The sequence below is a fragment of the Suillus subaureus genome (assembly GCF_016647635.1).
Source record: "Suillus subaureus strain MN1 chromosome Unknown BJ212scaffold_2, whole genome shotgun sequence".
In the NCBI taxonomy this organism is placed as follows: Eukaryota; Fungi; Basidiomycota; class Agaricomycetes; order Boletales; family Suillaceae; genus Suillus; species Suillus subaureus.
The window spans coordinates 885,852-900,521 of record NW_024538558.1 but is presented as its reverse complement, the minus strand read 5'-3'; the positions used below and the strand labels follow the sequence as shown (position 1 = coordinate 900,521).

Here is a 14,670-nt window from a genome sequence, read left to right as displayed (position 1 = left end):
TTTTTTGTCACACGCTTTCCTTTTTCCAGCAATGACCTCCTCCCTCAGAAATTCGTTGCATAGGCGAAATCATAAAGAGCGCTCGCAGCTCTCTCATCGCGCAAAATTTGGCATTTTAGAAAAGCACAAGGACTATGTCCAACGTGCACGGGATTATCACTCCAAGCAGGATCGTATAACGCGCCTGAGGCAGAAGGCAGCGGATAGGAATAAGGATGAGTTCTACTTTGGGATGATCAAGGAGAGGACGGTGCAGGGGGTACATGTCAAGGATAGAGGGAATGTTTCTATGCCTATGGATATGGTTAAACTCCTCAAGACACAAGATGAGGGTTATGTTCGGACAATGAGAGCCAACGGAATCAAGGCATACATTCTATGCGTGCTTGTGTCGTTTATTCAGCTCATTCCTTGACAGAAAATTGAGAGGATCAAGAGCCAACTTACTGCATTGGCTAATCTCATCGCCCCGCAGGATGATAACATAGAGGATGACGGCGAGGACGCGTTGGACGAAACCGACCTGGACACACTCCGAGAAGCAGGTGTTATACCCCCAGAAACAAAACGGCGTCTACCCCCACGTCATATTATCTTTGCTGGGAATGAGACGGAAGGTGAGTGTATCTTGTGACATCATTGTTCATGAAATGAAATGTACACTGCAGCAAAACAGTTATCTCAGCAGCGATCTTTAAACCAAGTCAAAACCACGACCGAAGTGGATGTCGAACGGGCTGAAGTTGACCTCGGCTGGAAGACTATGGAAAGTGCATCTTCTCGACGGAGACGGAAAAACAAAACTTCAGCAGGTGCATCAACGGATATTGTTGAGGAGACTGAAGAAATACGGCAACTTAATGTGGTATACTCATATATTTCTCTGTTGTCACGCACTTCCTGAGAATTTTTATTCAGCAAAACCGGAAGCGCCTCCTAAAAGAACTCGCTGCCCGACTAAAACGCGACACTCAATTACGGTATACACAGCGTGAACTAGAGATGCAAAGACTTTTGGCAGGCAAAGGAGGTCGGCGAAAGCTGCGTGGCGTTGAAGAAGTGGGAGCTGAGAACAACGATGAAGATGAGGATGAAATAGACAACACGGTAGCTGCCAAGGCAAGCAAAGCGGATGAAAAGACTTACAAACCTCGGGTATATAAGTGGCGTATAGAAAGAAAACGATAGTATCATCCAAGTCCATGATAATCCATTGTGTAGTCCGATGAGTATAGTGCGAATGTACATTGTACGAGTTCAGTCCCAGATCCGGATAGCTATTTGGTAGACTGCAAGTGGTGGATATGCATGACCGACGTCAGATGGCAGATTAATAAATGCAGAAGGCGCCGAACGCTACGCTGCCAATGACCACCCAAACCGAGCTCCACCGACTGAAGCTAGGCGGGCTGGAGTTCGATGAGGATGAGGGTGAACTTGTTCCTCCCGGAGTCGCAATGGGCGTAGTAGGTGAATAGGTGACGCCATTAGCTGTGGCAGCGACTTCGAACACAGATCCACCGCCGTACTCGTAGAACTTGGAACCATTAGAAAGACATCCACGAGATAGTTGAATGTACGTACGTCAACAAGCATGAAGTTCGGGTTTCTGCCCTGTTGGCCAACGCAGAGATTGAACTGCTCACCGAGGGAATTTGTACCGGTGACAGCATTGGTTTGATTAGCTTGGCTTGGGTCCGGAGCAGGTTGGCCAAGGATCAATGTGTCCAAAAAGTGATTAATAAGGTACATAGATGTAGCAGTGGGGGTGTTGGCATTCGACCGGTTCACATTGCAATCAAACGACGTGGTGACGTCATATGCAGTCTCCCAGATGTTAGTGAATTCTTGGGGTAAGAGTATCAAGCAGAGTCTCCGCGGGCTCAACTGTGCAACACACCGTCAATGATATAAGGAACAGAGTTGAAGTCAGCGTTGGAGTCCATGAAAGTTATCAATCGCGTTCCAGAATCGATGAGGCTGCCAAGGGACGGCCAGCCACTTTCAAGCAGCGAAGAGGAGGGCGGCGAGTAAGATACCGTGTCGAGCCCAACCGCCTTAAAGACAGCGTCAAAACTACTCGGTGGAAGAGTATCAGAGTTGACGATGAGCAATGAAAGTACTGAAAGAAAAACATCTTGAGAAACGCCAGAGTTTTGCTTTCTATCATGAACGCTACCGACCTTCATTTGGATTTGCACCTAGCCAGGCTTTGACTATGTACCAAGGGATAAGGAAGGCAACCTGAAGGCGAATATTTATTCTTACCAGTTGTAAGGTAAGCCTGAAGAGTTCCGCCATCAAAGAGTGACTACAACACTGAGTGAGTACGACATGATTGACACAACATGCATGTACGTCACATACACAGCTCGTGTGGCAAAGGTGAATGACTCCACTCGAGTTATGGGCCTGCATTTGCAGCATTCGAATCCCGTCATTCAACTGTTGTGTAACTGACAGAGGTCATTTGTAGTGAGTTCGGGGTTCGGAAAGAAGTTTGTGCTCACTGTTGTAGTCCTGGGTTGTGAAAACTTCAGGAAAGTAACTAAGTGAGTATCTGCATGTACAAGGTCATTGGAACTCACCATTGTTGGTACCGACTGCATAAGAATCATGGGCACCGACAAAGGTGACATTTCCAAAACTACGGGTACACAAATCTGGACTTCCATTGCAAATTGTGGCACGGCGAAGCGGCGATTCGGTGGGCGAAGCATAAACGAAGTCACAAATGGATATCATCATTGCAAAAGTAGATAGAGCGACCTGCGCCCTGGGGAAAGAAAAAAACATCATGAATGCTACTTAGGAGGACGATTGAAGTGAGTGGTGGTTTGAAACAAGGCGACGGAAATTAGTTTGCATAGCTATATCATAACCCCGCCAACTGCGGTGACGCATGAAATGAAATATAATAAATAAAATTCCGTCATTATACATGGTGAGATGGCCGAGCGGTCTAAGGCGCCAGACTAAGGATCAGCTCATTGGATGAGCAAGTTATCTGGTCCTCCGGGGCGTGGGTTCGAATCCCACTCTCATCAATACTTTTGCTGCATCTCTCCATGAATTTTTTGAGTGTGATAATTCTTGCTGTCTTCGACAAGATTATATTATGTACACGAGATTTGCGAGAGGTACCGCGCAAGTAATCCTCAGAAGGTGGTTGTGACGATCATAATGATACACAGTGCGGAAACGAATGCAAGAAGTAGCCGATTAATTTCCCAGTAACAGATAGCTCGATCAAGTCAAAGTTTCTGTGATACTGAAATGCACATGGTCCCCCTCGCCTAAGGTAAGCCTGACTGGCAGACGAGGATCAATGCGCACAGGAGCGCTCGAGCCAACGAAAAAGTCTCCACGACTGAAATTCCTAGTGATGGCAGCTGCTTCTTCTTCTGTGAGATTACGGGGCCGCTTGTTAGGCCGAAAGGTAGATGAAGAGGCGCCAGTAAATGCGCCATTGTAATCATAATATTGATGTTGGCTGAGAGTAGGTGCTCCATGGACATATCCCAGGGGTGCCTGAGCAAATGTAGACACACCGGGAGCTGGGAGATTACAAGATCGTGAATAAGTAGACTACATTTCAGCGGAGTCAAATAATTACTTTGATGCGACTGATTTTGGTCGCTTTCAGGATCTGGATATGCGCATGTTGCGCCGATACCTCGTTTTAAGCAGCTCTAATAGGAGGTACGCGGTCAATATATCAAAGGACGAGTCTGCTTGTTCGAGATCTGTACCAACCTGGCACGGTAATACCTCGCTACAACGAGTTTTACCGGTATGACATGCAGTACATGCTCGCCTTACTGAAGGGGCTTTTGCTGAACATCATATATGTATGTATGTATGTGACATCGTTGACGATTATGGCGCGGAACTCACCTTTACGAGTTGCTGTGGAATCGTTGACTGGTGATGGGCCATTGGAAGTATGTTGTTGTTGTTGCTGCTGTTGTTGGGCGTCGGCAGCATGTTGGTGGAGTTGATGGAGTTGTTGCGCGTCCATGGCCGACGCCGCGTCATGCGCCGGTGTAGATGCCTCACTAAGAGCCGACATGGGTGTAGCGGAGCGGTGAAGTTCCGACGCTGTTCGGTAAAGCGGGAATATAAGTAATTCATCGGAGCGGATATGCCTATTTAATTGATATTTATGCGTATTTGCACATCCGGTAGCTCCCGCCACACCGGCCAAGGCACGGTTCTATGCCGTACTCCGCTAACCGGTAATCGATTCATTCCGGCTCGGTAATAGTTCTTGCCTATACCACCATGTCATCCCAATCACCGTCTCAGCCACCTCCCTTCTCCGATTTCGAATATGTATTTGATCCTGTTCTCGCAGGCTTGTCGCCTCCTCTGCCCATCCCATCATCTGCAGACCTCTTCTCTCCATCTGAGACAACTGATCTGCTAGGATTCTTGGACAACTTCAATTGGGATTTCGAAGCAGATCCCACTGTCACTGCGCCCTATATACCGCAAGGCGCGCGCGATCTGAATAATTCGGGAGAAATTGTATCGCCGATACTCACAGAGCAACCTGAGATGCCATCAGATACATCCAATACCAGACCTTCATCCTCATCATCCGCAACTTCATCATCTCCCTCAAAACAAGACTCCATGGGCACAAAGCGCAAGAGAGCTTCTGCAGCCTCGTGCCAGACGGGGAGAACAAAAGTCCTCCTCTCAACCCCTCAGAAAAGACTCAATCATATCATGTCAGAGCAAAAGCGTCGTAATGCCATTCGCGAGGGATACGCCCAGTTGATATCCCTTCTCGCCCCAGCTGGTGCACAGGCTATTGATATGCCTACTAGAGGTAGACCAAAGGGCAGCGGGAGTAGGGGGAAGGGTCACACCAAAGGCAAGAGCGGAGTGCTCTTTCGAGCAGTCGAATATTGCCGGTGGCTTGAGGAGGGAAGGGATGCTTTGATAGATGAAGTACTTCGTCTAGAAGCTGCCGCAGGCATTGTTTACCCGTCTCGGTAGTAACTGGTATGCACTGGCTTCATTAAACCAATTTTCCGAAACCGTAGTGAGTAGTTCGGTCTCTATGTGTCCGGATCTCACCAGTCTTCTAGAATATAGGAAGTGTATTCCCCTTATCCACTGCCGGTTTAGGGCTACAGGGCCCTGGCTACTTCTTGTAAAGCATGTCAGCAAATTCCCAATTTTTTTCCCGGAGCTGCAGCTATCTATATTGTATGCTTGGTCGAAAATTTCGACGTATACCGAGAACTGTATTGTATTTTTCCATAATTCTTATCATGCTTTTCGACGTATTGGCACATAAATACACCCGATTTCTGTTTCTTTAGGGACCGCGTATTGCCAGGTTGCGAGGCTACGATTTCCCCTGCTACTGTCTCGTCCCGCTTCCCACTTGCAGGTCGACATAAATCAAACACTTCAAAAGCCCATGTTTCAGGGTATAGTACCAGCAGCGTCAAGTGCGTGTGTTCCGAGATCCGCCTTAATGCCAACCAATGTCTACAAATGGTACGTCAATTTTCTGAAGTGCGACAATAATTTCTTCAGGATATAATCTGGCCGACTAATATTGTTCGGCACCGGCAGCCTTTCCCTCCTGCGACTGGTTCGTCGTTCGGCTGAATACGACGGGGGACGTCACGGACAGAACTCTTAGCGACTGTTCGCCTTGGGCTATGTATTTAGGCGGGTACGTATCAGGGGACATCGCGTAATCCTCAGCGCTGACTCGGAATATACATATCATGCATCTAGCGTGTTCTGTTTGGGCCTCTAGATGGCACGGCAGCTAAAGGGTGAAAAGAAGGACACCGTGAGGGACGCCGCTGACTACACAAACGTGCATCTCGGAGAGCCGGAGGAACCGAATAGGTTCGGGTTAACCCTAGATCCGTCAAGGTTGAGGGTAGAGATCCAGGATGAAGAATTTATTAAGCTCAAGGTCGGCCACGAGGCTCCTACTCACGTGTGGCCCTGCGTATTTGTGATATGCCGACGGCGATACTTCTCCCGCTAACTAGGTTTACCCCTTCGTGGAGCTGTTGTGTTTCGCACAGTAGTAACAGTACATCTCAGGCTTCAAAAATTGTCTCAAAAATTGCATGTGACACATTTCTCATACGTATTGAGCTACTCCGCGCTTAACATACTACACTGATTGGCCCATTAAGTCTGCATGATACTACAAGTACACCGGGAAGAATATTTCAGGGTTCTCAGCGCGAAGGTGTTGACAAAACCAATGGAACAAATAGTCAGGTATTCAGAACTCTTTTACAGAACACTCCTATGCCACTTGTCCTCAACACCATCAGCCATCGTCAAGTACGGCATCAAGTCACTCGTCAAAAACTCGCTTGGCCATTGTTGTCTGACTTGATCCATGAGATACTTCGTAGCAATTTTCAAGTGGTCATCCTTGACGCTTGGGGCGATCTTCTGGACGCCAGGTGCTTGCTCTGCGATGATGCGGTCGATATACAACGCGGTAATCTGCTCGCCAGTGTCAAGACGTGAACTGTACTTCACCCACTGCCAGAGTTGCACACGTGCGATCTCAGCAGTAGCAGCATCCTCCATCAAGTAGCTGACAGGGATGCAGCCATTGCCGCCGATCCAAGCTCCGCAGTAGGCGAGAGCCACAGAAACATTAGAGCGAATGCCGTCCTCGGTAATCTTTCCGGGAACATTGGAGCTCAGCAAGTCCGTGGCAGCGACTTTCACATCCTCCCGTCGGACGTGATACTACAACCCATGGATGATCAGCATTATCACGGATACAAAAATATCGCAGATGCGAACCTGGTTAGGACCAAGCATATTTTCATCAAATACCTTACGAGCGATCTGGTTGATCAAGGGGTGCGCAATCCAAGTTCCATCATGGCCAGCCGTGACCTCGCGAAGCTTGTCTGCTCGGACCTTCTCCATTGCCACCTCGTTGGCTTTAGGGTCATCCTTAATAGGGATTTGTGCAGACATGCCGCCCATAGCAGCAACCTTCCTCCTAAAAGCACGTGTGAGCACTATGATAACGCGCAGAAAATAGCCTTACCTATGGCAAGTTTGAATCAGAAGACGCACATATGCATCCATGAAGGGCACGGTCATAGTAACGTCCTTCCTGTCTGGTAACACGGCACTTCTGTCAGCCCTGCGCTTTTTGATTGCACTAAATATATAGTCCCATCTGACAATACACACGTGAGTGAGCAAACTAACCATTCACAACAAACCATGTATATTCCCTCACCTTCCGCAATTGAGTCCGGAAGAATGATTTCTGAGCTCAAAGAGAATTTCTTCCATCTGGAATGCTGCGGGGAGCGTCTCGATGAGGACGGTTGCCCTGATTGTGTTATGAGGAATTCCAATATAGGATTGTGAAAAGACGAAGACGTCATTCCACAGACGGGCCTCGAGATAGTGCTCCATTTTGGGAAGATAGAAGTAGGGACCCGAGCCACGCTTTATGAGCTCATGAGCATTAGTGTAGAAGTAGAGCCCAAAGTCAAAGAGAGACCCTGAGATAGGGGTATTGTCGACCGTGACACGCGTCTCGTCCAAGTGCCAGCCCCTAGGTCTACACAAAATATAAACAACTAATGACTCGGCATCAAAGATATCAAATGTACCGGACAAGAAGCACAGCTGGGTTCTCAGATAGCTTATATTGCTTGCCGCTGGATGAGAAGTCGATTTGTCGGTTAATTGCATCCCGCAAATTGACTTGACCAACGATCATGTTTGCGAATGTGGGAGCACTAGAGTCTGGGAACATTCTATTAACGCGATTATTAGTATCATGAATGATCCGCATACCTTCGAAGTCTGCCATGAAGGTTTTTGCACCACTGTTCAGAGCATTGATGACCATCTTCCGGTCAGTAGGACCAGTGATCTCAACGCGTCTGTCTTCGAGACCAGGTCCAGGGGGTGCACAGTGCCACGAAGGTTCAGCACGGATGTGGGCAGTTTCAGGAGGAAAGTCAAGAGGTACTCCTGAGTCAAACCTGCGCTGTGCATCATCGCGCGCGGCTAGGAGGCTCTGCCTGGTAGACTCGAAGGTTCTATGAAGTGCAGCGAGAAATGCAACTGCGCCATCGGTAAGGATTTCAGACTGGGCGTCCTGAGCGACCTTTGTGTGAATCTGAACACCTGCAACCATGATTAAGGGAGCGATAAGTAAGGAGCAAGTTCAGTAGCGTGCGTATTAAGTACCAAGTCTCGGGACTCCGACACACCGCGTTAGTGTTTCCGCGAGCATGTGTTTTTGCCCAATATTGACCTGTTGTTTTCGGGTGTCCGACATGGCATGCCCAATATACGTCATTTGATCGAGTCACTTTGCGCCTACCGAAGGAGCCGTTCCCGTTCCCTTTCCCGTTTCTCGATTCTATTAGCCAACCTCCTTGCAGTTAATCTTCGCATACGCACTTCTCATATTATGTGAATACCCTCGTCGGTCTCGCGTTTCTAGGTGAATATAGGTAAGTAGATGCAAGCATAGAGAAGATCCATCTAGAACTTCGTACTGGCAGCAGTTCAAGGGACGTAACCACGGTCTCGCGTACATATATTTCCGGCACTCATATACGTAAGAGAGATCAATTTCAAAAGTATGAATTCAAGACGAACGCGAGCTGGTTCACGCACATTTTCCAGCCGCTTCGACTAAGACGCAATCGCCACCCGCCGAGGAACTACTGGTGATTTCGTGAGACTCGCACCAGTACCAGGCCTCAGGCTGACAGGGGCCAGAGCCGACTGGAGATACGACGCCACAATCATTGGCCATGACGGGAGACGCTGATATCAAGAAGCGCTGTGGCCATGGCCCGACTATCCGAAAATCTAATGAATCCATGATTATAACTAAAATCTAGACTCGACCCATAATAAAGCTGTATTGCGAACAGCCAGCTGGAACGAGGGAATGGCGAGATAGGAATCCAGCTTCTTGATATGATATGGTAGCACGTAATATTACTTCCGTAGAAGCTACAGGGAAATACACTAAAACACGAAAACAAACAATTTAGTGGACAAAATGGACGAAAACTATCCCCAGTCAACTTCCAATTCGTGAGCTAGCCAGTCGTCGTCTTCGTCGTCTCCATCATCAGCATAATCATCATCCTCAGCACCTTCCTCAAAACTCTTAAGAGGTACGGATAACAACGGTGATGGTTTACGGCTGTGATCCGAGAGCGACTCGGTATCTACCAAATCATCAGCAGTAACAGCCTCTTTCAGTTTGGATGCTCCACTTCGACTTGCGGCTAGTTTCTTGCGCTTGGCAAGGGGAGAACGGAGGCCATCCCCCTGCCGGTCGCCAACCCTGTTATTTCCACCATCCGAGGGTGTGACACTTCGTAGCCTTTTGCGTTTCAGTCGAGGGGTAGTAGTTGGACTACTGTAGGAAGGATGGAGTTAAACCGGTAATTTTAAGGGCGGGATTCGAACCTTAGTTGACTTCGAGTGTCATCAAGCATGGCATCGTCGCTATCAGAAAACGCACTTCTCGCACTACTCCTCTCACTCATGGCATCATCTTCATCGTCGCTCTCGTTCATAGCAGCTTCTACTTCATCATTGATGTCATTCCAATCGATGTCGTGAAGCTCCAAGGACGTGCTCCCTGCTGGGGCAGGCTCCACGTCCCAGTCGTCTGCATCGGGCTCCGGATCTGAAGAAATCTGGTGTGGGTCGAGGATCGGACTAGAACTGGGAGCGGCAGCTGACGGGTCATCCAGTAAATATGGAATCTCATCTTGTCGACGCCACAGTGCTATTGAGTCCGTAAACCAAGACAACCACACAATCTTGATTCCCCCTCGCTTCCGCGCGGCATCTACCTTGACTGTGCCATGCTATACGATAGAAGACGTATGAGCTAGGGTCGTATAAAAGATAGAGAGCGAGCGACCTTGGCGGCAACCACGTGGGTGATTCGACTGGATAGCTCAGTGTAGCATTGTGCTCCAAACATGTGAGCTATTTTCCAGATCTCAGTTGTTTCGGGCTTTGTATCAAGAGGTATCACACTGGAAAATAATATATGTACCCCTTGCAGAGTATCCATGCGCATTTGCGGAATGATTCTCTGTGGCGCAATTGATTGACGTTACATGAGAAATATAAACCACTTACTGTCACGTCGTGGGCTTTAGACCGCGTGAGGGTGGGCCGTCGTTTCTTACCCTGGTCTTCTGGCGATCTGCTGTCATATGAGGTAAAGAAGCGACGATGGACTTCCCCAAGTAGCTGTGATAAATTTAGTTAATGCTACCTCTACAATGTGCGAGATACACACATAGCCAACCCGTTGAAGCTCGGTATCGTCGTTCTTCAATAACGCCTTGCGTGGAACTTTCTCTACTTTTGGGGTTTCCGCTGCCTTCATATCGCTCTTGGGATGACCGGGTGATGGATCCCCAGGTGGTGTAGTCGATCCAGTGCCATCAGACTCCAGCAGAGCTTCTTGCTTCTTTGCCAACGGACGCTCTTCGACTTGGGCTTCGAGCGCCATGGAATTTTGTGTTAGCATCGCCTTCGATTCCATCTCTGCTTTTTCGCGTTCTTCGGGTGTTGATGTTGGTAGTGACGGGGCTTCGGAACCAGAAACAGGAGGTGAGGGCGGCTTGGCTGGTTAGTCCAGTCAATACGAACTTATGAAAATCACTTCTAAAAAAAGACTCGCCAAGAGATGGAGATAGGACTGTGGGCGCGAGAGGTTCAATTTTAGGCAGGAAGGCAGAATTGATGTCTCCTATGCCAACGAAAAAGTCGTCTTGAGAAAGAAAATCAGTGAGTGGTTTTTAAGGCACAGTATAACAACATTAGTACGAACATGGGATGACTTTGATAAGGTTCGGACTCCACTCCCAAACGTCTGCACGATCATCGATGATAACTACCATGGATGTATCACAGGGAAACAGACGTTGTAGACTTTTCTGCGTGAGACCTTGAATGATGTTGAGCTGCAAGATCATTATCAGGTGAAGTTACTCACTTCCGCTTTCATCTCTACTGAGGATCCTTCCTCCAAATATTTTACCATCAGGGTCAATGGCAGCACAAACCTCTTCTGCGTAGGCTCGAGTACCCATGGTATATACATGCATCTCATACTTTGTCGATATATTTCGAAAGAATTCATGGGTTCCAGGTCTTGTAGGAATGAGCTAGCCACCCATGGTGACGGGGTAAAAGCCTACGCACCGAGGTTTGATGTAATACATGCACCCTTCATTCTCGATTAGCTTCTGCTTTCCCTTTCCTTTGTGTCCGCCTCTTGGAACTGAAAGCATTCCAAATGATTCTGGACCCAAACGAAACTTTCGTACGTCCTGCAAAGCCTCCCAGTTTGGATTGCATTCGTCCTCAGCATCGGACGCTGTCCCGTCAGAGTCGTCGTCAGAAGGTCCGTCCTTTGGAGTAGTCGATCTCTTTTTGGTTTGTCTGGCCTCCCATGACTCGCCTTCTGCGATCCACTCACCCACAGTCGGGTCGACCGTCGCATGCACTATGGTTTGGTCAAGATCGACGATGAGAGAGAGTTTCCTCGACTTGAGTAAGTGGTCTGCTGTTTCCTTCTCTATCCTGCGGGCTTCTTCTAAAGAAACTGTTGGACCGAAGGCAGAATGGGTCATTTGGATAGATGCGCGCGACGCATCAGAGAACCCTGTATAATCAAATCTGAACGTGTGTCAATGAAGTTCATGCGACCTAATGATGCACGCACTCTGTCATATCCTTCCCGCACAACCCACATAGTCCCCCAATCTGAACTCCATGCTTGCATGGCTCCGTGATGCATATGATAGGCCTCTGTTTCGCCTTCTGGGCAGAGATGGAATCGCCAAGCTTGACCCTCCATGATTCGATAATTCCCTCAATTGAGCAGTCCCATGTGCCAAACCGAGTTTCTGGCTTTGAGCCTATTGCAGGAGACGAATATAGGAAGGAGTACGTCAATAGCCGGGTTCCGCGCTGCACAGTAGCACCTAGGTGGACATCGAGAGATGTGACTTTTATAGGATATGGTAGCGTCAGTGGCAAGAATATATCTGTCGGACTCGACATTTGGCTGTCTGAGAGCCGAGTGCAAAGTTGATGTTGTGTAGACTTGAGCGATGACCTCGATGATGCACGAGACTGGGTGACTTTGTTGAACCGGGATTCCCTATCAAGTAACTTTGACCCTTCCGCCAAATAACATTTAAGTGATTGCCACGCAGTGACACTTGGTTCACAGATGTCGTCTCCGCTCTTGTTTTCCACAATCGAAGTCACAAGACAAGCATTTTATAGGACAGCGCTATCGTACGCCATTGTCAATCTTAAACCAATTGTGCCAGGACGTGAGCCTAGTTTTTGGGATATTTTAATCTCAGGCTTATAAGCCAGACTTTTAGACGTGCTCGTTATCCCCAATCGACCCGTACCGCGTTTGACGGATCTCACCACACCAGAATTAACGTCCCTCATCGCTTCTGTCCAAAATGTTGGTCGAGTGGTCGAGCGCGCGTACGGTGGTGACGCATTGACTGTGGCATGCCAGGTACAACCACTGGCAGACGAACATAGGACTCGATATTGATATGTGGTCTAGGACGGAAGGGCTGCAGGACAGTCTATACCTCATGTCCACTTCCATGTCATGCCTCGGAAATACCATGGAGACTACTTTTCGCAAAGAATGGATGATATATATCCTGCACTAGAGCGGTCGGAAACGGACTTGCCCCGCGACTTCCAAAATCTCAAAGTGTCTAGCACCACGGTGCAACATCACCCATTCAAGGTCGATGCAGACGAGGACAGATTGCCGCGGACACTGGAAGATATGGAACAGGAGGCGACATGGCTAAAAGGTTTCTTCATAGGAGAATGTCGTCATACCGACGCGGTGTAATGCCACGCGCGCATTTAGCTACTTGAAGGTCTAGAGACATTTCAATTGCAACATACATAAGATTAAATCTATGCGTCTAGAGGAAGGTGTGTCCATCCTGGCCTAGATCGTATCATTCCAGGCATTCCAAGCAATATTGTGACCGCAGCCCTCTACGTGCTTTCCTGAAGTGCCTGAACCTGCAAGGCACAATGCAGGCGGGGCCAGACTCGCATTGTTATCCTGTTTGGAGTAGAACGTGCTCTCGCCCTCTATAGCTTCCAGGTCATCATATCCGCCACCGCTGACATCTGCGGTAATGCGCATCATCCGTATGCCATTTTTCCAAGATCCATAAAGCCTGGATTTAACGGCTGCAAGCTGTGCAAGGCCTTCATCCCAGCCCTTCTCGAACTCTTCCCGAATGGTCTGGTGTTGAACATCGGTGATAAAGGATGCTGATGTGCACAGGGAGAGCAACACCGGTGGCGATGGAACGATGCGTACCTTAGGAATAACTATCCCAGCAGGTACGTGGATGATATCTGGCTCTGACGCGGTAGGTTCTTCTTCCCTGAGCGAGATAGTAGCTGTGGCAAGACCACGACGACCCGGTCTTATACGTCTTGCTGCGGGTTGTGGCATGACTGCTAGTGCAGTGGCAGTGGCTGCATTGTGCTGCAACCAAGTTTTCAACTCTTTTTCCCGTGCTTTCGCTCGCCTGACGGTTGCAGTTGCACATATCTTTCCGATGTTATTCCATTCTGTCGCCTGCGATTGGTCCCGCGCAACGCTGCATCCATCAAGAATCAGATGTTGCAGATTATGAAATCGAATGAGTATCCCCTCCATATCGGAGGCAAGAATATTACATGTGGACAGGTCAAGAAGGCGTAATGCAGGGACAGGGGACGGGATGCTGCTGATGAATCGGGACACTTGGCGAGATGGTATACGGAGACGCAGGTGCGCCAATGACCTGATGTATTCTGAGCACAATAGCACAGATATTGGCTCGAGTTTAAAGAAGACGAGCGGTTGTGCAAAATGTCTCCCACTTGATATCATTGATTCGGGAGGATCCTGGACGATAGATAGAGTTGGCAACTTGTAGGAAGGCCAACGGGAAAGTGCAGTCAGGGTAGTATCGAAATAAGCTCCCTGAAAAGTACACGTTGAGCGAACAGTAGAACATTCACGCAAGGTGTTACCTTGAGAAATTGATAATATGTGGCCACCTTGACGCTTTATCACACACGTGTCAGGAGGGATAAACGAAAGGAATTAGCCATTTGACACTCACTAGGGGCGGAAACGTAGAGAGAGAAAGTGCAAGTCTTCTCTTGGTTCATGAAATATCGCCTCAAGATGCTCTGGAGCAAAATTGGGTCCCACAAAGAGAAGGAGAGAAGATATCCGAGGAAGAATCTCCATTAGATTGACGAGGGCATCAGCATCGATAGTCCAGGTCACGATACCGAAGTCCTTGACCCAGTTTCTCTCGTCGGTGGCATTGCGCAAGCGCCTATGCAATTGTACGATTTGCTGCGCATGCTTGATGCGTATGCGTTCGAATAAATGGTGGATAGGCACAGGCGATCTGGGTATCGCTCTTGTTAGGGCAAGGACATCTTGCTGGGACGAGTCTGCTGGTAGGTGACTGATGATTGCACTATACAGCTCTGCAGGAAGTCCATCCAACTGCATCACCGCAGAGGCTGGAGAAGGCAAGCTAGCGGCGCTAGTACTAGTAGTGGCAA

At 48.5% G+C, this 14,670-nt stretch overlaps 8 protein-coding genes and 1 non-coding gene across 9 annotated transcripts; 4 read left to right on the top strand and 5 right to left on the bottom strand.

Moving 5' to 3' along the window:
* Positions 1–31: 31 nt before the first annotated feature.
* Positions 32–1,188, top strand: BJ212DRAFT_1443768 (small-subunit processome; the record flags this gene model as incomplete). The annotated part of the gene is made up of 4 exons (XM_041337878.1): positions 32–367; positions 419–617; positions 669–865; positions 919–1,188. 4 exons carry the CDS (start codon positions 32–34, stop codon positions 1,186–1,188), a joined length of 1,002 nt encoding a protein of 333 aa, XP_041198956.1.
* A 142-nt stretch (positions 1,189–1,330) lies between these two features.
* On the bottom strand, positions 1,331–2,745 carry BJ212DRAFT_1258645 (PLC-like phosphodiesterase; the record flags this gene model as incomplete). The annotated part of the gene is made up of 8 exons (XM_041329956.1): positions 1,331–1,537; positions 1,585–1,847; positions 1,901–2,122; positions 2,184–2,216; positions 2,269–2,311; positions 2,368–2,456; positions 2,511–2,534; positions 2,589–2,745. The coding sequence occupies 8 exons, from the start codon at positions 2,743–2,745 to the stop codon at positions 1,331–1,333; spliced, it is 1,038 nt and encodes a 345-aa protein (XP_041198955.1).
* Positions 2,746–2,943: 198 nt separating this feature from the next.
* BJ212DRAFT_t21 lies at positions 2,944–3,047 on the top strand. Its single transcript has one exon. It is a non-coding gene; the product is annotated as a tRNA-Leu (tRNA).
* A 26-nt stretch (positions 3,048–3,073) lies between these two features.
* On the bottom strand, positions 3,074–4,128 carry BJ212DRAFT_1315603 (uncharacterized protein). Its single transcript, XM_041334166.1, has 4 exons — positions 3,898–4,128; positions 3,757–3,836; positions 3,617–3,692; positions 3,074–3,557 (listed from the first exon to the last, which is right to left on the bottom strand). Exons 1-4 carry the CDS (start codon positions 4,070–4,072, stop codon positions 3,250–3,252), a joined length of 639 nt encoding a protein of 212 aa, XP_041198954.1. The 5' UTR covers positions 4,073–4,128; the 3' UTR covers positions 3,074–3,249.
* A 180-nt stretch (positions 4,129–4,308) lies between these two features.
* BJ212DRAFT_1249784 (uncharacterized protein) lies at positions 4,309–4,989 on the top strand (the record flags this gene model as incomplete). The annotated part of the gene is made up of 1 exon (XM_041329703.1): positions 4,309–4,989. A coding segment is annotated over one exon (681 nt), but the record flags the coding sequence as incomplete, so codon positions are not given.
* A 1,293-nt stretch (positions 4,990–6,282) lies between these two features.
* BJ212DRAFT_1259122 (malate synthase) lies at positions 6,283–8,176 on the bottom strand (the record flags this gene model as incomplete). Its single annotated transcript, XM_041329993.1, has 6 exons — positions 6,283–6,753; positions 6,811–7,015; positions 7,064–7,198; positions 7,262–7,591; positions 7,644–7,779; positions 7,831–8,176. The coding sequence occupies 6 exons, from the start codon at positions 8,174–8,176 to the stop codon at positions 6,283–6,285; spliced, it is 1,623 nt and encodes a 540-aa protein (XP_041198952.1).
* Positions 8,177–9,069: 893 nt separating this feature from the next.
* Positions 9,070–12,099, bottom strand: BJ212DRAFT_1259945 (uncharacterized protein; the record flags this gene model as incomplete). Its single annotated transcript, XM_041330068.1, has 10 exons — positions 9,070–9,424; positions 9,475–9,881; positions 9,938–10,114; positions 10,162–10,275; positions 10,325–10,656; positions 10,694–10,801; positions 10,862–10,978; positions 11,027–11,184; positions 11,236–11,712; positions 11,759–12,099. The coding sequence occupies 10 exons, from the start codon at positions 12,097–12,099 to the stop codon at positions 9,070–9,072; spliced, it is 2,586 nt and encodes an 861-aa protein (XP_041198951.1).
* Positions 12,100–12,271: 172 nt separating this feature from the next.
* Positions 12,272–12,931, top strand: BJ212DRAFT_1259861 (HIT-like domain-containing protein; the record flags this gene model as incomplete). Its single annotated transcript, XM_041330060.1, has 3 exons — positions 12,272–12,377; positions 12,432–12,577; positions 12,629–12,931. 3 exons carry the CDS (start codon positions 12,272–12,274, stop codon positions 12,929–12,931), a joined length of 555 nt encoding a protein of 184 aa, XP_041198950.1.
* Positions 12,932–13,033: 102 nt separating this feature from the next.
* BJ212DRAFT_1259568 (uncharacterized protein) lies at positions 13,034–14,617 on the bottom strand (the record flags this gene model as incomplete). Its single annotated transcript, XM_041330039.1, has 3 exons — positions 13,034–14,071; positions 14,122–14,155; positions 14,214–14,617. 3 exons carry the CDS (start codon positions 14,615–14,617, stop codon positions 13,034–13,036), a joined length of 1,476 nt encoding a protein of 491 aa, XP_041198949.1.
* Positions 14,618–14,670: the final 53 nt, after the last annotated feature.

What these genes read in the sequence shown, in the direction of transcription:
- BJ212DRAFT_1315603 (XM_041334166.1), bottom strand. Translation starts at nt 4,072, where the DNA reads ATGTCGGCTCTTAGTGAGGCATCTACACCGGCGCATGACGCGGCGTCG. An exon ending in TTCCACAGCAACTCGTAAAG is followed by an intron (nt 3,837 to 3,897) that starts GTGAGTTCCGCG and finishes TATGATGTTCAG; the next exon opens with CAAAAGCCCCTTCAGTAAGG. An exon ending in CCAAAATCAGTCGCATCAAA is followed by an intron (nt 3,558 to 3,616) that starts GTAATTATTTGA and finishes GTAATCTCCCAG; the next exon opens with CTCCCGGTGTGTCTACATTT.